Source organism: Prionailurus bengalensis, chromosome A2, assembly GCF_016509475.1.
Source record: "Prionailurus bengalensis isolate Pbe53 chromosome A2, Fcat_Pben_1.1_paternal_pri, whole genome shotgun sequence".
NCBI lineage: Eukaryota > Metazoa > Chordata > Mammalia > Carnivora > Felidae > Prionailurus > Prionailurus bengalensis.
Window position 1 is genome coordinate 1595876 of NC_057348.1, and position 20512 is coordinate 1616387.

Consider the following 20512-nt stretch of genomic DNA (forward strand, 5'->3'; position numbering starts at 1 on the left):
GACGCATGTGCACAGAGCGTCGTGCGTGTCGCGTGACCGAAGGCGCAGCCCGGCCGCTGAGGCTCCGGCACCCCGAGGCGGGTCGCTGCCTGGGAGTGTCCCGCGGTCTCGTATGCCCCCCTCCGTCCCCGGTCTGGGGCAGCCGCGTCAGAGTAGACTCGGGGGCAGAACTTAAAATCAAAATGTTTATTGGAGTGTTGTACAAAAAGTTTCCGGTCATAAAATGCATATTACAAATCATTGGAGAAAGAAAAAGACCACACGTTTGGCATGCAAGTCCTTAGAAGCCGTCCGCCCAGCCGGCCCCACGGCAGGTTGTGCTGATGATCCGATCCGTCGGGGCGCGGCCGCGACCCCAGCGGGGGTGCCGCTGGCCCGGGCGCCCGGTTAGCGAGTGGGGCTCGGACAAAGGAATCGTTCCCGCATCGTTTAAAGCGGCTTAAAGCTAAGAATGACAACTGCAGACTGTTTCCCAGGCCAGCGCTGACAGCTGAACGTTGGATTCCGTTCTGGATTTCCAAATACTCCCTTACCAACGGCCACCATCCTCCTGCAGTCACCAAGGGTCCCTAGTTTACCTTCCCCCCACCAGACAAGGACACCACGGTGCCTGGGCCCTTTCACCCCTCCACTCGGGACCTCCGCCAGGCCACCACGGGTTGGGGGGGGAGGGGGAAGGCCAGGCCACCACGGGTTGGGGGGAAAGGCTGGAAATGGGCCTGGAAAGGACAAATGTCACCTGCCAGGAGCAAGCCCTACCCGTGCACCTGGAGGCCCTGCCCGGAACCGAAAAGGATGCCATGAGGCATCTGGGCCCATGGGAACGATGGGGCCCACTCCCTGTCCACAGTCGCCTCTCCCCGCCCCCCCCCCCCCATACATCGCAAGATGTGGCTGAGACCAGTGCAGACTTTGGAGACCCCCACCACAACCCGCCTGATGCCTCTGCGTCTGAGCTCCAGACCCTCACTGCACATGCAGTTCCTGTGATGCGGGTGTGGGGGCACCACCTTAGGGCCTCGGGGGCCCGGAAGCACTCCTGGGGAAGGTCACGCATGGGGCGGAGGCTGATCATCGTGGCAGGCGAGCCCTCCCCCCCCCCCCCAGGACCCACCAGAAACGGGGGAGGGGTAGTGGTGAGACATTTCCCTTCACGAGAAAAACCAAGTTCACATCCTGGGGACTCTGGTGGCCACGCAAAGTACCTGACCTAAAGCCGACCCTAGATGCAGCAGACTGTTCGCTAGCCTACAAGCCTCTAACCCTCCGGCCACAGGCAGTTTCCAAGGAAAGGGAGACCGGTGGGGGACCGCAGGGACCCCATGCCGGGTCTCCCTGCCTGGGGCGAGTGGGAGGGGCCAGCTTGGTAAACGTGCTACCTTTTGGGGGCAGCGTGCCTCCATGGCTCAGTATTTCGTCTTTAAGACTTGAGCTGCGCTTTCTGAAGGAATTTGCTGTCTGCGGCCTCAGCGTCCACCGAGCTGGCCACCCTCCACCCCCTCGGGGGACTGTCCCAGTGACCCTGGCTCGAGCCCTGAAGTGGGATCCGGCAATCTGAGCACTGACCAATGTAAAAAAATAAATATCCATTAAAAAAATAACTTCTGTGTATCTATGTGGGAGGGGGTATGAACGGTCAGTGAGCGCAGAGGGGGGGCCGGCGAGGTGACCGGGAGCCGCCCTGCAGGAATCGGCCGGCACCAGCACGGCCGTCAGAGAAGGAAGTCGCCCACAGAAGCCAGGACAGAGGGACACGCGAGCACACAGGAGCCGGTGGGGACCCGCACTCAGCCCCGTCCGTGCACAAGGCACAGAGTTGGAGAAGGGGGCGGGGGCTCACCCCAAGGCGGCTCTCCTCTCAGAGGCCCGGGAAGCAGCTGTCACACGTGGACACTCGCCGGCGAGGCTATCCCGCCTGTGCCCTTGCCATTTACCTGGTGACAAGTCTCCAAACAGAGCTGTCCCTGTCCCCTAGGTTTCCGGGTCTCCTGCCCCGCTGGTCCTGCAAGCCGAGGAACTCAAGTACAGAAAACTCCAGAACCCCAGGGCCCGACAGCCAGGAAGGGAGGGGGGCTCACCGCAGAGCCCCCGACACGTGCACAGACACCTGGCCTGCAGCCGCACACACGCTCCAGCGGAGTCAGAGCAGAGCCTCGTCCACACCACCGGCTCCCAAAGCTCTGGTCTCCGGCCCAGCCGCCAAAATTCCACAGGGGGGGGGCGCTGGCCCCCCGCCAGGTCACAGCCTGGGCTCTGGATTTGGTTTTTAAAGAGCTTAACAAACAACGAAACTCCCGGGCATTTTTGCTCTCCGCCCACTTAAGACCCACGGGTTGGTCCCGAGAGGAGAGGCCAGCCCCGCTCTGTCCGAGGGAGAGACAGAGGCAGGGAGAGAGTCGGGCCCCTGCACCCCCGCCAGGCCCTCCAGCCTCCAAACCCCGCCCCCGGCAGCTATTAGGTTCCTCGGCCTCCTCGAACTCAGCCAAATGGTGAAATGCGGCACCAAAAACAAAAACCAGGTCCAGACAGTGGCGATGAAGGGAGGGTCCGAGGAAGCCCACCCACAGCACAGATGGCAGAGACCCGCCCCCACGTTCTGGCAGTTTGCTTAAAAATTCTCTAGAAATGTATCAAGGACTAAAGACGGCCAATGATATAAAAATAGTTTTCAGTGGCTCTGGGTAAAGACATGATGAGGCGAGTTCCGTTCACATGACGCGGCAGCCTCTCGAGGTGGTCCTTGGGTCCCCCTGGAAAGAAAGGCCAGCAGCCTAAGAGGCCGGAGCGTGCCCGCCTGGCTAGGCAGGTAGCTGGTGGCCCCCCACCCCTGCCAGACAGGGGCTGGACCAGGGCCTTCGCCAGCCCAGAGCACCAGCTCCCGGCGAGAAGACAGGGCCAGCAGCTTCAGCCTCAACTGTCCCCGTTCCAGAACCTTCCACGTCTCCCTTCCGAGCTACACAACACAACTGAAATGTCAGACCCCAGTCTTGGGACTTAGAGCTGCTGCGGCAAGGCCCCAGGGCCCTCCAGGAGCCCTTCCCCCCAAACCATCATCTAGGCCCCGCTGTCTCAGGCTGCCGGAGCAGTGGCACAGAGCCCATTCGCTGAGGACCCTCGGGGTTACACCGGTGCCGCCTGGCGGCGCTCGGGGGCCAACACCACACTCCTAGGGGGCCCCCGGGCCAGAACCCTGAGGCCCTCACGATGGACAAGAGCCAGGAGGCAGGGATGTCACCCCCCCACCCCCAGCCCCACCATGGCACATCTCTGGCCACAGGCCGTGGGGCCCTCCAGGGGGTGAGGCCCGGACTGTGCCAAGAACCTTAGCGCAGACGCAGCAGCCCGCGGGGCAGCACGGCCCCGGGGACATGGCGGCCACGCATGCCACCTTGGGGACTTCTACCTGTTGATGGAAAAGATCCTCCTCGCCGAACTCGGCTCCCTCCTCTTCTCCCTCCTCCCCGTTCTCCGTCTCCCGCACCACTGAGGACTGCTTCACGGTTCTCATGGCCACCTCCTGGGCGAGAGAAGAGCCGTGGACACTTGACCCCTCGGGTGCCCAGGGCCCGGCCCACAGGTCGGCCGTCAGGTGAGAATGCTCCGGCCAGGCCTCGGCGCGCCGCAGGACAGCACCCCGAACCCAGGATCGCCTCGCTGGCCCTGTGGCCGAAGCTCCGCCCCAGGGCTCCCACAGCGGCCTGTGGTGCGGTCAGGGAGGCTCCAGGAGGGACCCCAAGGCCAGGACAGAAGACGGCCCCCACAGGCCCAGGGCACCCACCTCCCCATCCGCGTTGACCAGGACGGTCCGGAAGCTGTCGCCTGTGCTCCAGCTGTTCTGGCTCCTCCACACAAGTGTCGAGGGGGGACTATGGGCCACTCCTGCACCAGCTGCCCACACCTGGGGGACACAGGGGGCCTCCCCATCAATGTTGGCTCTGGTCCCAGTACTCTGTGCCACCAGCCGGTTCCCTATCACTGCCCCCTGGGTCTGCCGAGGGATGTCCGTTGCCACGACACTGAGGTTCACGGTGGCCGACGGCTCTCATCTCAGAGAACGACGGCCGTGCTGGGATCAGAAGCCCGTCGGCTCCAGGGGTCCACACCCGTCACTGTTAACATCTTCCGCCAATGCCCGGCCGCCAGCCCAGACAACCTGGATCCTTCTCTGCCACGGGACCCTGATGTGTCACCAAGGTGCTACAGGGCTCCGGGGAGGGTCCGCTGGCACAGCAGTGGCACACGGGTGACCCGTGACAAGCAACAGCCGTTCTCAGGGCAAAGTCACTCAACCACCGCCCCCCACCCCACCCCCTTTCCTGCCCCATCCCGGCCCCCGGTCACATTGGGCACCTGGCTAGCTGCTACTGCCCCCCCCCGCCCCCCCTCCCCAACCCCCCCGGCCGGCCCACCTGCCCTTCCGCAGCCACCTACCGTGACGGTCTGGCCGGCGCGCAGCACGTACTTGGGCGTAAACTTGTAGGCAATCTCCTCCCCCTCCAGGACCTGCCTCTTGATCCTCCAGTTACCCAGAGACTGGTCCTGGCAAAGGGGACACGCGGCCTGACGTGACGCACGGCTCGGGGGGAACCCCGCGGGACCCCACCCCCAGGGACGCGGGCCTCTCACCTTGTCCGAGCTGTTCCTCAGCTGCACAAACCTGCCCTCCAGGTCGACCTCCTCGATGCCCACGCCGCCCGTGGCCGACGCCTGCTGCGCCAGGTGGAAGCCGCTGCCGCCGCCGCCACCGCCGCCGCCGGAGCCGGAGCCGATGCCGCTCGACCCCGGCGATTCCTCCGCCTCCAGCCGCTTCCGCTTGCCGCGGCCCGTGCGCCCGGCCGCCGCCACGCTGCCGCCGCTGCTGCTCGACGTGGCCCGCGACACAGTGATCCGCGACGACGGGCTGGGGGTCAGCTTCAGCCTGGGGGACGGAGGGCCGACTAGGGCTCCCAAGGGACCAGACCCGCTCGGCCTCCCCGTCCTCCTCGCCCCTGCCCCGAGAGCCCCCACCCCCTGCGGCTCCGCCTCTCCCCTCCCCCCCCGGAGCCCCGCCCCCCGGCCCCAACAGCCTGCCTCGCCCCGCCCCCTCGCCCCCCCACCCCCCCGCCCCCCCACCTCTCCTCCTCGCCCTCCAGGAGCTTGCGGTAGGCGCTGATCTCCATGTCCAGGGCCAGCTTGACATCGAGCAGCTCCTGGTACTCGGCCAGCTGCTGCTGCATCACGTCGCGCATCTCTGTCATCTCCTGTTCCTTGGCATCCAGCATCTTGCGGAACTTGTCCCGCTCCCCGGCCATGGTCTCCTCCAGCTCGCGAATCCGGTCCTCCGCGGCACTGGCCTGGGGAGGAGTCGGGGCGGCCAGGTCAGGGCGGCCTCTGCAGGTCACGGGGAGAAGCCCTCCCGGCTGCGCGCCTCTCTTCCCGTCCTCCTGCACACGCGGCCGGGCTCCTGGGGCGGGCCGGGGACAGACACCCAGCCCCAGGGGCTCCGGTGGCCGGCGGGCCCCACAGCCCCCTCGGCCAGGCCAGGCCGGAAGGGGCGCTGCATGCATCACCAGCGCCCGGGACTCGCCGCTGCATCTACACCCGAAGCCAGAAGCGGGCGTCCCGCAGCAGCGGCGGGGGTCGACGGATGGGGGGGGGGGGGGCAGACAGGCCCCGGGGAGTCACCTGCTTCTGGAGGCCGGACAGCTGGTAGCTGAGGGACTCGACCCGCATGCGCGCTTCCTTCAGCTCCTCCCGCGCGGCGCTGGCGGCCTTATCGTTCTGGTCAGAGCTCAGCTTGGCGCTGTCCAGCTGAAGGGACACGGACCGGCAGGTGAGCGCCTGGCGGCGGGCGTGGCCCTCCCCCCCCACCCCCCCCGCCCCCCCCGCGCGCCGCCGCCACCGCCGCGGGCACCTTGGCCTGGTAGGTCTGCTCCAGCTCCAGCTTGTACAGCCGCACTTGCTCGTCGTGCTGGCTGCGCAGCTCCTCCAGCGCCTGGGCCATCTTGAAGTCGTACTCCTGCTGCCGGCTGCTGTCCACCTCCACCAGGCGGCGCTCGTGCCGCCGCCGCGTCTCCCGCACCTCCTGCCGCACAGCGAGCGTCACCGCTGCGGCGGGCCCGCGGCCCGGGCACCCCTGGCCTCCCGGTCGGCGGTGTCCCCGACCCGAGAGCCAAGGCCGAGCGAGGGCTCAAAACTGCACAGTGAACCACCGGGGGGCGGGGGGATCTCCCGGTTGCTTGCTCACACCGCGCAGAGGAGACCCAGCCCAAGTGCCCTCCAGCTGACTAGCAGGTAAATAACATGTGTCCACCACCCCCGCCGCCCTCGGGACAGCAGAGGACACACGGCAACGCCGAGGAAGGCAGGGGCCCCAGAGCACCGCTGCCCCAGACACACGGTGGGGTCAAGGGCAGGCAGAAGGAGCTGTTCGCCAGCCTCCGGCTCCAGGAAAGGGGACGGCCTTTCCTCCCAGAAGCTCCCCCCAGCACAGAGAGCTGTCACTTATCACACTGCGCCATCGCTTGTAAAAACAATAGGAATGTTTCTCCAGGAAGCCAATCCTGTTGACAACGAACCCACGAACAGCACACCCGCCGTCACGGCGCCCCTCGCGGATGCCTGCCTCGGGACACCCCTCCAGGAGCCCTTCTGGGGTGCCCTTCCGGCTCCCCTGGCAGGCCCCCTTGTGTCTGTCTTCCCAGGCCCCCTGGCAGACCCGGGATCCTTGACTGGTGCCTCCGAGGGGCCCCGCACAAGGTCAGGGTCTCTGACAGATCCCCTCGGAAGGCTCCGGTTTTCTGCCGGATGCCTTCAGGGGTTCCCTCTCGGGCTGCTCCCCAAGTGCCCTGGCGGCCCTGGCTCTCACGGGGCGCGGCTGCAGTGGGAAACCACTCCTCGGGAGCATGGACATCCTTCCCTCGAGCAGCTCACCCAGGCAGTGAGGGCAGCAGCGAGGGCCCCAGGGTTCCATTCTGGGCTGTGACAGGACAATGGGCTTTGTGAGGACGAGCTGGGAGGGGCCACGGTGGGGAGGGGGGGACACAGAAACCCCTGCTCTAACCGCCAGGAGTGCTCATTCACTCCCGGGCAGGCCCAGGTGCAAAGGGGGAGGGAGAGACCCAGGAAGCAAGGGAAGCAGATGGGCCCCCCCTTCCTTCCCTTCCCTGGGGAGGGTCTGCTGTGGATTGAATGGGGGAGCCCCAAGTCCAAAAGAGGAGTCCACATCCTAATCCCTAGAACCTGGCAGTGTGACCTTATCTGGAAAGGGGGGCTTAGCAGATGCGATTAAGAGCCTCAAAATCAGATCATTCTGGATTATCTGGGTGGGCCCTAGACCCAGTGACAAGTGTCTGGGTGAGAGGCAGAGAGGCCGCGTGAAGAAAGGCACAGATGGGAGACGTGCCCGGGGTCCCCCAGGCTGACAGAGGCAGAAGGACCCTCCCCGGGTCCCGCCCCGCCCCCCACACTTGTGCCGGGCTGAGGCCCCCGTCCTCAGGCTGTCGCAGGGCCCTAGCGGGCCGGCCGGGCCGCACCTCCTCAAAGACGTTCTTCCGGAAGTCGAGTTCCTCCTGCAGGCTCTGGCAGCGGTTCTCCAGGTCCACACGCATCAGTGTCTCCTTCTCCAGCTGCTTTTTGGCCACCGCGTGACCGTCCTCCGCCTGGGGGACACAGGACAGCAAGCCAACGTGACCATCTGCCGCACCACGTAGCTTCTCGGGGCGCGGGGGATCCCCCTTAAACACACACACACACTCTGATGGGGCGTCGCCAGGTGGGAAAGCCGCTCACACCCGACAGGAAAGCCACCGCCTGGGCCCGCAGCACACGCACATGCCCACTGGCACCGGGCCTCCCCCAGACCAGGGCCCCCTGAAAACCCGCCTTAGCCAGCTGGGCCCGCAGCTCCGCCACATTGCTCTCGAGGCCCCGCTTGTCGCTGAGGGCGGCGGCCAGCTCCGCCTCGCTCCGGTGGAACAGGGACTCCAGATCCTTCACACGGCCCTGGGCCACCGTGAGCTCGCCCTCCCTCTTCTTGGAGCTGAAAGTCAAGAGCGGGACTCAGCCAAGAGCACAGAGCGGGAGGGCAGCTGTGGTGCAGCTACAGGGAGCCCCTCAGGCAGCCCAGGAAGCCCCGGGACAAGGTCACCAGGGCCTAAGCAGGCCAGACCCACCCCGGCTCTCGGCACAAACCTGCCCTGAGCCAGGCCAGCAGGGCCCCACTGGCCAACACACACACACACACACACACACACACACACACACACACACACACACACACACACACGCTCCAAAAACCCCAAGGGAAGAGCTTTAATGTCATTTTTTGGTGATTTCTGGACACTGGACGGCTCGTAGAGAGGAGAACAATTTATTAAAAAGTTAACATATACTGGGGCGCCTGCGTGGCTCAGTCGGTTAAGCATCCGAATCTTGATTTCTGCTCAGGTCCTAATCTCGCGATTTGTGGGTTCAAGCCCTGCGTTGGGCTCTGTGCTGACAGCTCAGAGCCTGCTTAGGATTCTCTCTCCCTTTCTCTCTCTCTGCATATGGTCTCTCTCTCAAAATAAATAAGCTTAAAAATAAAAATAAATTTTTTAAAAAGTGAATGTATAATTTAAATTTATTAAAGTTGTATATATATATATTTTTTTTTATTAAAAAAAATTTTTTTTCAACGTTTTTAATTTATTTTTGGGACAGAGAGAGACAGAGCATGAACGGGGGAGGGGCAGAGAGAGAGGGAGACACAGAATCGGAAACAGGCTCCAAGCCATCAGCCCAGAGCCTGACGCGGGGCTCGAACTCACGGACTGCGAGATCGTGACCTGGCTGAAGTCGGACGCTTTACCGACTGCGCCACCCAGGCGCCCCTAAAGTTGTATATATTGGGGTGCCTGGGTGGCTCACTCGGTAAGCATCCGACTTCGGCTCAGGTCATGATCTCACGGTTGGTGAGTTCGAGCCCCGCGTCGGGCCCTGTGCTGACAGCTCGGAGCCTGGAGCCTGCTTCGGAGTCTGTCTCTCCCTCTCTCTGCCCCTCCCCCGTTTCCAGTCTGCCTCTCTCTCTCAAAAATAAACATTATAAAATTAACATCCCAGCCACTGAAAAGTCCATCTCACTTGCAAACTTAAGTTACTTGAAGCAGGTTCATCTGGTATCCTAGTAGACAACTTTCCCGATATTGAAGATGACAAACAGATTCTTTAAGGCACAGCTATTACTAGCGTGGGCCCCTGGCCCTTGATTCTCAAAGGAATTCTCAACCTTGGAGTTGAACACATGGCCACCTCCCCACCACGGAATTGAGGGAGCCATCCCCATCGAGCAGCACTGCTCACATGGGACACGGTGGGGGCTGGGCGGCATCCCCGCCATTCCCCCCCAGGGAGAAGCACAGGGGACCCCGCATCAGCTCACGTGAGGTGGGGTGGCATAAAGACCAGAGACTTTGGCCGCCAAGCTGCCCATGTCCCCAGAGCAGCCCCACGAACGTGGAGCTCTGCCCAGGCATCATATGGCCATTCTCCATGGGGGGAGGGGTCTCAGGGTCCACACAGCCACACAGTCCTGGCTCTCCAGGGGCTGCAAACCCTGAGCCCCTAGAGCGGTTTTGCAGGGGTTTGGGGGGGACACAAGTCACTCATTTCACAACCATTACTGACAGCCCGCTTTGTGGAGGACACCCTCCTGCCAGAGATCCATCCGGGAACACCCTTGCTCCCACGGTGCAGAACTTTCTCGTGGGTAGAGACAAGAGGGAAACACGCTGCCTGCCAGACATAAGTCTGCATCAGAAGGGCAGATGAAGCAGGGAGGGGAGACGCGGGGTGAGCAGAGTGAGGTGGGAATTGTACTTTTAAGTCCCGTCAGCCGTGACCGGGGGGGGGGGGGGGGGGGGGGGGGGGGACGGCCCCGGAAACAGACCTGCGTGAGGGCAGCAGTGGGAGGAGCCAGATCTGTTATTTCCAGGAGAAGAGCGTTCAGGCAGAGGAAGCAGAAGTGCAAAGGCCCTGGGGTGAGGTGTGCCCGGCAAGTTTGAAATCAGCAACGAAGCCAGGGGGACTGGGACAGAGGCGTCAGGTAACATGGAAAACTTCTGAACAACTTTATCTAGTGCTCGGTACCCTGCACAACTACACAGCACGGTCCAGAAAGCGGGGGCACTGGGGCTTATACTGGCTTTCGTCTCACTGGCCGCGTCTCACCAGCTTCGAGGCGCTAAGGCAGATCGCTCACCTGCCTGACAGGAAGTCCTGGGAGGTTAAGTGGGAGAATGTGGCTCCTCCACACGCTACCCACATTCCCATCCTCACGGGGCTGTGGTGACAAGTTGTTCGGGAGAAGAAAGACACCAGAGCTAAATGGCCGCCCTGGTCTGGAAGGGCTCCTGCGCGGACGAGAGAAGTGAGGCGACTGCACGAAGCCCCGGAGGTCAGGGGCCAAAGAGGCGTCCACGGGCCCGCAAGCACAGGAAGGCTTCCTTCTGGAGTAGGGGCCTTACGGGAAAGTTCCGGCCCAGACACTTAGCAGTGTTCGCCATTCTTCTTGTCCTATCTGCCCCCACCCCCACCCCGCAGCTGTCACCCGCGGAGGCGGTCACAGAACAATGGGGCTGGCAGTGCACAGCCCCGGCACCACTGGTGAAGCAGCCCAGACGTGGGGACATCCCAGCAGCCAGGACAGAGCCCCGGCACAGGGGCATCTCATGACTCGGGGGACGTCCGCGAGGGACGCCCCCCCCCCCCCCCAACTGCTCTCAGGCGTCGCCAGTTCGTGGAGGTGCCTACGGCCACACAGAAAAGACCCGTGGGACCGAAACGTGGCAGGCCCACTGAGGCGACTCTGGGCGAAGGCTGGGGCCACGTGTGCTGCTTCTCTTCAAACGATCTTGCATTTTCCACTTTCTTGACAGCGAGCATCTGTGACCGATAGTGGGGAAAAAAAACCAAGACTTCCGGCCCAGACAAGGAGCGTCTGGAGAGTTCCGGACTCCGCACCGAAACGAGAGAGAGAGAGAGGCTGGGGTCCGGGCGGTGCTGACTCTGGAATCCCCGCAGTCTTCTCCAGGATCACTTTTTAATGGAAAAAACTGACCGAACGGATGGCCCACACAGTCTACCTGGCCTTTTACAAAAGCAGGACTTGCCTTTGTTCCTTGGCCAAAGACCGGGTGACCGCGCGGCGTGGGCCCGTGTCTGGGCTCTCTGTTCTGCTCCAGCGGATCTAGTCCACCGAGGAACCACAGGTGCCCATCACTCAGCGACAGAAGCCAGGCTGAGGGGGCCACACGCACAGTGTGGTTCCAAGTCTAGGACATTCTGGAAAAGGCAGAACCATGGAGGCAGTGAAGGGAGGAGGGAGGGAGAAAGGGAGGGAGGGACGGACAGAGCACGAGCCTTTGAGGGCCAGCGGGACTACGATGGCAGAGGGGCAGATACGTTCTCACGATGCGTTTGTGCAAACTCACGGGGGAACCCCCGCGAGAGTGAGCCCTGACGTCAGCTGTGGGCTTCGGTTAACGGCAGCGTATTGGTGCTGCCTCGTCCGTTACAACAGCCTCGCCCGCTCATTAATGGAAGGTGAAAAAGGTGTTTGTAACGGGGCAACCGGAGGGGGGCTCTGGAAACTCTGTACCGTCCACTCGTTTCCTATAAACGTAAAACTGCCTTAAAAAAAAAAAAACCCAAAACATTCCCGCAAATGCAACGGTGACTCGGGTGGCGGCCGGGGCTGTGGGCAGGGACACAGGCACCAGGCCTCGGCCCCGGTGACCACCAAGCTGAGGGACCCTGGATAAGCCCGGCCCCCGCCACAGTTTGCCCGTCCGGACTGGAGACCGTGACGGCCGGGCCCTGGCGGGTGTGAGGCTTACAGCGGGTCACATCTGACTGCCTGCTGTGGCGCACGGCGCCCCCGATCAAGTACTCCGTCCCGCTGCTGTCCACACCCGCACAACTTGGTTCTGCTCGTTTCCCGCGCGGCCCTTTCACTCCAAAGTGGCCACAGTGTGTGCTTTGGAAGAGAAAAGCCCACAGCCTGAAGGCTGCCTCCCCCACGCGGCCTGTATGGTGGCTGAGGTGCTCCAGTGGGGGGACGGAAGCGGACCGAGTTTCCCGGGGCGGGCACCCGACAGGTGCCGTGGAGGACGAGGGCCACTGCGCACACGTGAGGTGGGCGGCAAGGTCCCTGGGGACCCGTGACACAACAGTGGTTCCCAAGTCCAGGGCAGAGAAGGGAGGCTGGGCTCTGGCCCGTCCTTCCCCCTGGGAGCACAGGGGCCCCATGCTGACAGCTCCCTACAGACTCCGCTTCAGGAGAGCTGCTCGGGTTTGAAATCCGCCTGGGGAAGGGGCGCCTGGGGGGCTCAGTCGGATGAGCGTCCGACTCTTGCCATCGCTCAGATCATGATCTCACAGTCGGTGAGATTGAGCCCTGCATCGAGCTCTGTGCTGACAGCGCGGAGCCTGTCTGGGATTCTCTCTCTCCCCCTCTCTCTGCTCCTGCCACTCTCTCAAAATAAATAAACTTCTGAAAAGAAAAAAAAAAGAGGAATCTCCCCTGGGCCGCATGATGCTGGGAAGGGGCATCTGGAGGCCGAGGCCACAGAGCTCGGTCCCGGGGACGCAGCCCAGAACGAGGGTGGCAAACGCCAGCCACACACCTACCTTTTGTTCGTCTCTTCCAGCTCGGCCTTGACCTTCCCCAGCTCGATCTGCAGCCGGGCCCGCTCTCGGGCCGTCTCGTCCAGCACCCTGCGGGCGTCGGCCAGCTCCGACTCGTACAGCGTCTTGAGGCCGCTCACCTGAGGGGGTTCGGCAAGGCCCAGGTCAAAGAGAAGCCTCTTCCCCGCCGCGCAGGCTCCCCACACCCCCCCAGGCCAGACAGAGCTCGTAGGGACAGCGGAGGCTTCCGCACCCAGTTCGGCCCCACTAGCCCGGGGCCACCCCAGCCGGTCCCACCCGCCCTTGTGGCCCGTCCCCTGCCCAGGTCACCCACCAGCTGGGCACACGGCTCGCTTCTCGTGGCCTTCTTGCCCCCAGCCTCCCCCGTGTCTATGTGCCCAGGACCACGCACGTGTGTTCACAGATACCTGGAACCCAACAGGACAGTGAGGTACCCCCTCCACCCTCTAGGACGGCTGGGGTCGAAAAGACAAAGGACAACAAATGCTGGCAACACAGAGAAATGGGGCCCTCCACGCACGGCAGGGGGAATGGAAAGCCGGGCAGCCGCTGCAGAAGACCGCGGGGCGCCCCCTCGGACGGGTTAGCAGACTCACCTGTAACCCGCCAACTCCACGGCTGAGTACCTGTCTGCCCAGAAGCAGTAACACACGCGTCTACACAAACCGGGTGCGTGTTCACAGCAGCACGATTCACAACAGCCACAGAGTGGACACGACCCACAGGGCCATCCGTGGACGAACACACACGGCACCGCAACCCACTCACTTGGCCTCAAGCAGGAGCGAGGCGCCCGCCCCCGCCGCCCCACGGCCGGACCCCGAACACACGACGCTCAGGGAGGGAACCGGACATGAGAGGCCACGCGGGGTGTGGGCCCACGTGTGTGAAACGTCCAGAACGGGCCCGTCCGTGGACAGGAGGGGGGCTCGTGGGGGCTAGGAGCTGGGGGCTGGGGGTGACGGGGTTCCCTCTGGGGAGATGGAATGTTCTGGAATTGGACGGAGGTGAAGGCCGCACCATTCTGGAAGTGCTAAAAGCACGGAGGTGTAGAGGGTGACTGGATGAGCGGTGGGAGACGGGAATTCCAGCTCAGTAAAGCGGCTGAAGACGGGGCCGCGGGATGACAAGCACAGCCATCGCTGTGGAGCTAGAAGGTGCCCGCGCGGTGTGTGTCCGGGGCGCGGCTGGGACCCCACCCGTCCACAGGAAAGGCCCCTGGGCAGAGGGGCCGTGGAACCTGCCATGTGCTAGGGTCATGACCATCCCGGCTCGCCCAGGGGCCAAGGAGCCTCCAGGAGGTGGCGCTTTTCAGAAAAGATGCTTTGTTTGTTTTTCTTAAGTGTTTTTGAAGTTTTATCTAAGTAATCTCTACACCCAACACGGGGCTTGAACGCACAACCTGGAGACCAAGAGTTGTATGCTCCACCGACGGAGCCAGCCAGGCGCCCCAAGAGCTGGGGTTTTAACATCCAGTCTGAGACCCCACGCACCACCCCCACTGGCCCGGGCACCCTGTGCCTCAGCCCGGCAGCCCCCAGTCGTCTCATCCCACAGGTAAGACAGGATCCGGGCTCCCAGGCCTACTTCCCAGACAGGGAGCGGTGAGCTGTGGTCTCCTGACCTGCAGGTGCAGGGCCGGTCTGCCGGGCGCAGCTCCAAGGTCAGGACACGCGATAGGGGGAGTGGAGACAAAGCCAGCCTCTCCCTCCTGCACCCCCAGCAGCAAGGGCCCGCCCTCCCTCCCACAAAGGTGGTCACCTCTGGCCACACCCGATGTCTCCAACTCTGGGAACTGGCTTCTGGAATAAACCTCAGTTCACAGAGTGACTGGCTCCTCTCTCCACAGGTAGATGGGCACCTGGGTTTACGTGTGTGTCTTTGCTCGCCAACTGCCATCTCACCTTCTAGAACTCTCCTGAGCCTGAGGGAGGGGCACACGCAGGGCATACCCCTGCTCCTCCCCCAGCCTGGGGCCCTTTCCCTCACACCCTCCCCTCACCAGGCAGGGGGTCCAGGGACGAACAGTGACCAACACAACGGTCACTAAGGCGACCTCAGTACGGAGTCTGGTCAGGGCACAGGGCAGGAGAAGCCAGCAACTATGACACCGTATTTAAGTTTTCGATATTTCATTCACAGCGAGATTTCTGTACTAGTTAAAAAAAATTTTTTTTGGAGTAAACTCTACCCCCAACGTGGGGCTCGAACTCACGACTCCAAGATCAGGAGACACGTGCTCCACCGAGTGAGCCAGCCAGGCGTCCTACACGTTTTAGTTTCTTGAAGAGTCCGTGAAAATATTACTTGTCGCACTGCCCCAGCCTGACCACGAGGAAACAGGAGGCAAACCCCACTGGACAGACGTCTTACGAATTCCTGACCGGCACTCCTCACGGCGGCCCAGGGCATGCACACGAGGGAAGTCTCAGAAAGCGTCTCGGTTCAGAGGGGCCCGAGGAGACAGGACCCCTGGATGCCGTGTGGGGTCCCCAGGGGGTCCTGGGGCAGAGGGGTCAGGGGAAACTGAGGACCCACAAATAAAGTATGGGTGTTAGTCAACGAGGTCAACGTGCCGTCAATACTGGTGACATCGCGGTGACAAACACTAACGCGAGGGATCAGCAGGGGAACGGGGCTGGGCTCTGTGGGAACCCCACGCTAGCCTTGCCGTTTTTCGGTACATCTAAAACTGGCCTAAAACATCAGGTTGAGTCAGTAAAAATACACCCTATCGCTTGTCTTCACGATTGAGATTTTTGGCACCTCCCCCCCCCCCCCCCCGGATTCTGTGCCCAAAGCGTCACAACCACCTCAAGTGGCCTGTTTAAAGTACCAAGTTCTGGGGCACCCGGCTGGCTCCGTCACTAGAGCATTCGGCTCTCGATCTCAGGGTGGTGAGTTCGAGCCCCACGGTTACAGAGGTTACTTAAAAAAACAAAAAGAAGACCAAAAGCACAACACCAAGCTCTTGCAGTGTGACTCAGGTCCCTGCGTGTGTCCGCGTGCGGCTGGTGTCCCTTTGGTCTCGACAAGGCACTTATCTACAGCCAGGTCTGCAAACTCGGGCCCACGCGCCAATTTCCACCACGCCACCTGTCTTCGTCCAGCCTGCAAGCCCCGAATAGTTTTTGCATCTTTAAATGGCCGAGGGGGGAAAAGAAAAAGAAAAAAAAAGAAAAGAAAAGAAAAGAAAAGAAAAGAAAAGAAAAGAAAAGAAAAGAAAAGAAAAGAAAAGAAAAGAAAAGAAAAGAAAAAGAAATTTTGCGACACAGGGAGGGAGACCCCAGGAATTCTGATTTCAGCAGGTACAAATGAAGTTTCACGGGCACGCGGCCTGGCCCGCTCCTTCACACGGTGTCTGCGGCAGCTCTCCACTGCAGCCTCGGAGTCGAGCAGCCCCGACGGAGACTTCCAGCCCACAGAGCTAAAACGCGGACCCGGCTCCACAGCAGCGGGGCAACCTGGAAACTTCTCGCAGGGGACAAGCTCACAGACTCCTTTTTCTCAGACCACTAACAGGTGCTCCCCTGGCAGGCCCTGCTTCCCTGCACCTGCGAGGCACTGCGGGCACAGCAACCGGAGACCAACGGCTGGGCCTACTGTTCGGTCTTTCATGGCATTCTGCAAGTGCCAGGAGTGAGCAAATGTGCTCGCATGTGTTGGGCAGAGAGGGGGTGTGGGGGGGGGGGGCGGCGCACGTAACCCGAGGTGGCCTTTGCCTGTCCCTGTGTCTCTGGGGGACGACTTCCCGGCTGAGAACCACAGTCCCACAATCCCCTAATGCAGGCAGCCCCAAGTGCTACTCTCCCACCCAGCTCGCCCTGCCCAGCCCCTGCTCCCTGGGTCCACCTGAGGGAGTCCCGACCCGCCCTCCCCCCCCCCCCCCCCCCCCCCCCCGGAGGAACAGGACACCTGGGCAGGTAAGGGAAAAGAAACTGAAGGCTGGAGGAACCTAACACCCGATGGGGGAGGCTCCTTGGAGAACTGCCCCTCCCTCCCGGGCCCCTTCCCTCCCCGCCCGCACCCAGATCTCTCTCCAACAGAATCCGGCCCGCCCCAGCCTTTCCAGAAACCTTCTAGTGATCCGAGCACATGGCTATTGAGCAGTGCACTACCCGCCCCACGTGTGAGAGCGAGCCTGCGGGCAGGACTCAAAAGGGGTGAAGCTGTGGTTTTACTTCGTGCAGTTCCACTGTCTGGATTTTATGACAAGCGTGTGACACGCTCAGAACAGTTTAAAAGGCATCTTCAAAGGGTTCCTCAAGTGGTTTCTCCTCTTGGCATTGGGGCGGGATCATCCTCTGGGGCAAGGCCATCCTGGGCACTGTGGGGGCTGAGCACACCCCTCTCCCCAGCCACCCGATGCCAGGAGCACCCCCAGCGTGATGACCACTAGCGTCCCCAGACATCATTCTGTGTCGGGCAGTCTCCATCCAGGTGCGAAGCTTCCGCGCAGGTAAAATAAACACTGCTTGGCCCATGGCCCTCCCACCCGAGCCACCTCTCCAGCCCCCTCTGCTTCTGCCCAGCTCAGCAGTCAAGCCTGGGCCCCACTGTAGCCCAAGGCCGTTTCCAGGTCACTCCCTCTGAAGGGCCCATGTGACCACCTTCCCCATCCCTCCGCAGGTCACCACCTCCCTCCACTGCCCACTTAAGAGGGGCGTTTATCCCCCATTTATCCTGGGAGCCCACCTCTCACCCCTGGAGCCTGTGCACAGCCCTCAAGGTCACGGTGGGGCAGGCTTATCGCCCGAAGCACCACTCCCCTTGTTCCCAGGAGCAAGCCTCACCCCTGAAAAGTAAGTAACGCCACTGTCCAGACAGACAGACGGACAGACAGGGCCCGGATACAGCTCCCTGGCCCCACCTGTGTGCACTCCAGGGACAGCACCCACTTCCACTCCGCCCACCAGGCTCATGGCCCCCAAAGGTCTGTTCGCCATTTACTCTGTCGGTGGGACAACCGAGGCCAGGGGAAAGACCAGGAGCCAGGTCCCATGGCGTCCTGACCAACCTGCAGGTGGGAGCTGGAGGTCCACATCCTGAGGACACGAGCACCGCTGAGGCAGGTGGCCACGCTTGGGACCGGACGATTCTAGCCGCACGGCATAAATGACCTGCCCCCTGGTCACACAGACTAAAAGCAGTTTGGATCTGGGTTTGAATCCAGTTCCGAGCAACACACACCACCACCCCCCGCCAAGGACGCTTCTTCCTCCCCGTCACCCAAGCCGCTTTCTGAGCCACTAAGGCCACGATTACGCAGGGGCAACGAAGCCACAGGGCACTTCCCCTGAGCGCCTGCTCTTTATTCCACGAAGCCAATACCAACTCCCAGGGCCCACCAGCTGGCACAGAAGGTGGTATTGATATTTCCACTTTACAGAAGAGGAACTGAGACCCAGAGAGAGTAAGCGACTTGCCCAGGGTCACACGAAGGGTGAGTGAGTGGCTCCCAGAAATGCCCCCCTAGCTGCTGCCCTCCCACAACTCTGTCACATGGTCCACTGTCAGGCTAGGGACGCCGTGGCTTCAGGACCTGGCTCTCCTAGCGGCCCTCAGGGGGGACCGCAAGGTGAGCACCCCTGTCACCCCAACCCATACTCAGAGGACCCCTACGTGGGTTTCAGGGGGCCGGCTAAACGAGAAAAGAGCCTGGGGCCAATAAGGGTTGGGGGATAGTTGGGTGGGAGCCGCAGTCCCCACCAAGAACCCACCCAGGACCCCCAGACATCTGGCTCTCACAGCCCCTTAGGGGGAGGGTTTACCCAGCCCCTCAGTCTGTGAAACCCTGGGGCCCACCTGGAACCCAAAACTTCCTAGTGGGTCCCCAAGACCAGCTGCCTCCCCATCCCCTCTCATCCACTCATCAAACAACTCATCAGCAAACAGGGCTCCCCAGGGCCCAACTGAGGACCTCTCAAATTTCCCGCGGGATCCCTAACACATCAGCCCCCCCCCCCCCCCCAGGATGCCCTCCCACCCCAGGTGCGGGTAGGAGCCGAAGCCTACAGCCTAACCACCTCCCCAGTCCCTGAACTCCCCAGAGTTCATCACAGGACTTCTGCAGAGTTCTGCAGAGAAAAGACCACGTGACTCGCCCCAGGGACCCCCACCCGCACCCATGAGACCCTCCACCCCTCCTCAGGGCCCCATCAGACAGCCTGAACTCCCAGTCTCCTCAGAGACCAGAGAACCCCACCAAATTTTCTCCCAGGACACCAGAACAGACTAACGCAGCCCCACAACTCTCTTAGGGGCGTGGCTTACTCTGGCTCACACCCTCTCAGTCAGGGGATCCCCAGATCTTCTCCGATCACTCAGCGCTCGGGGCTGTCCCATATCCACCAGTTGTACAGAGGACCCCGAGATGCCCTAGGGGTCCCTCAGAGCACGGTCTGCCCCAGACTGCACGCCTCGCTTAGGAGACACCCGAAACCCCCTGCGGGCGCTTCGGCGGACGGGGCCCGCCCCAGTATGCAACACTCGCTCACACGTCCCCCCAAAATTCCCTGGGAGTCCTCGGTGGACGAGGCCTGTCCCAGGATGCACGCCTTGCTCACGGGTCCCCCGAAAAATCTGAGGATCCCCCTCGGTGGGCGGGGCCTGCTCCAGTGTGCACCCCTTGCTCACAGGTCCCCCGAAAAACCCGAGAATCCCCCTCGGTGTGCGGGGCCTGCCCCAGTGTGCACCCCTCGCTCACAGGTTCCCCGAGAAACCCCTGAGGACCCCTCGGTGGTCAGGGCCCACCTGGCCTCCAAACCTCGCTCGCGGGGATCCCCGAAGCCCCCCAGGTACCCTCGGAGGCCGATGCCCACCACAGCGTGCGACCCTAGGGGTCCCCCCGAAGCCCCGGGGAACCCCCCCCGGTGGGCGGGGCCTGCCCAGTGTCACTCCCGCGCAGGGGAACCCCCCGGAACCCTCGGAGGCCGGAGCCCCCGCTCCGCGCCCACCTCGCGCGTGGTCACCTCCTCCCTCTCGGAGATCTTGAGCAGGAGCCGGTCGTTCTCGAGCTCGAGCGCGCGGACGCGGTCGATGTAGTGCGCCAGGCGGTCATTGAGCTCGCGCAGCTCCTCCTTCTCCTGCAGCCGCGACAAGCGCGTGGGCGACAGCGGCGTGGCGGGTCCGCCCGCGCGGCCGGGCAGCGGCGTGCCCATGGCGGCGGCGGCGGCGGCGGCAGCGGCGGCGGCGGCGGCGGCGACGGCTCGGGGCCCGCGCGGCTCGGAACGGCGGCCGCGGCTCGGCGGGCTCATTCAATCCGCGCCGCCGACCAAGATGGCGCCCGGCGCCCGCCGCCGCGGAGTAGCCTGGGACTTGTAGTCCGTCGGGGCTTCGCGGGGCACGCCGGGAGCTGTAGTTTCCTGAGCGGGCTAGGCCGGCCCGCCTCCCGCTCGGGTTCCCGCTCCGTCCTTGGCTGTCCATAAACCATAATCGGTTAGCCAAGCCGCCCGCCCCGAAACTCCCAGCTCGACACCAAGAGACACCGGCTTTCCCGCCAATGCCCAGTTTCCACACCCGCATAGCCTATCTACTTCTTTGGAGTCCTATTAAAATGAAAGGTGAAGGAACCTGAAAAATATGCTCAGTGATGTCACTTACCTGTACAATCAAAATAAAATGAAATAGGGGCGCCTGGGTGGTGCAGTCGGTTAAGCGTCAGACTTCAGCCAGGTCACGATCTCGCGGTCCGGGAGTTCGAGCCCCGCGTCAGGCTCTGGGCTGATGGCTTGGAGCCTGTTTCCGATTCTGTGTCTCCCTCTCTCTCTGCCCCTCCCCTGTTCATGCTCTGTCTCTCTCTGTCCCAAAAATAAATAAAAACGTTGAAAAAAAAATTTTTTTTAAT

General features: G+C 62.5%; 1 protein-coding gene across 2 annotated transcripts; it reads right to left on the reverse strand.

Moving 5' to 3' along the window:
• Positions 1-171: 171 nt before the first annotated feature.
• On the reverse strand, positions 172-19973 carry LMNB2 (lamin B2). 2 transcript variants are annotated; one of them, XM_043586064.1, is made up of 12 exons: positions 19623-19973; positions 12649-12785; positions 7864-8020; positions 7515-7640; positions 5894-6064; positions 5665-5790; positions 5113-5333; positions 4627-4918; positions 4432-4539; positions 3779-3898; positions 3404-3517; positions 172-2750 (listed from the first exon to the last, which is right to left on the reverse strand). In XM_043586064.1, the coding sequence occupies exons 1-12, from the start codon at positions 19920-19922 to the stop codon at positions 2709-2711; spliced, it is 1914 nt and encodes a 637-aa protein (XP_043441999.1). In that variant the 5' UTR covers positions 19923-19973; the 3' UTR covers positions 172-2708. The 2 variants fall into 2 exon arrangements, with proteins under 2 accessions (XP_043441999.1, XP_043442000.1); XM_043586065.1 differs by lacking the exons at positions 7515-7640; positions 7864-8020; positions 12649-12785; positions 19623-19973 and adding an exon at positions 6848-7490.
• Between the last annotated feature and the right edge of the window lie 539 nt (positions 19974-20512).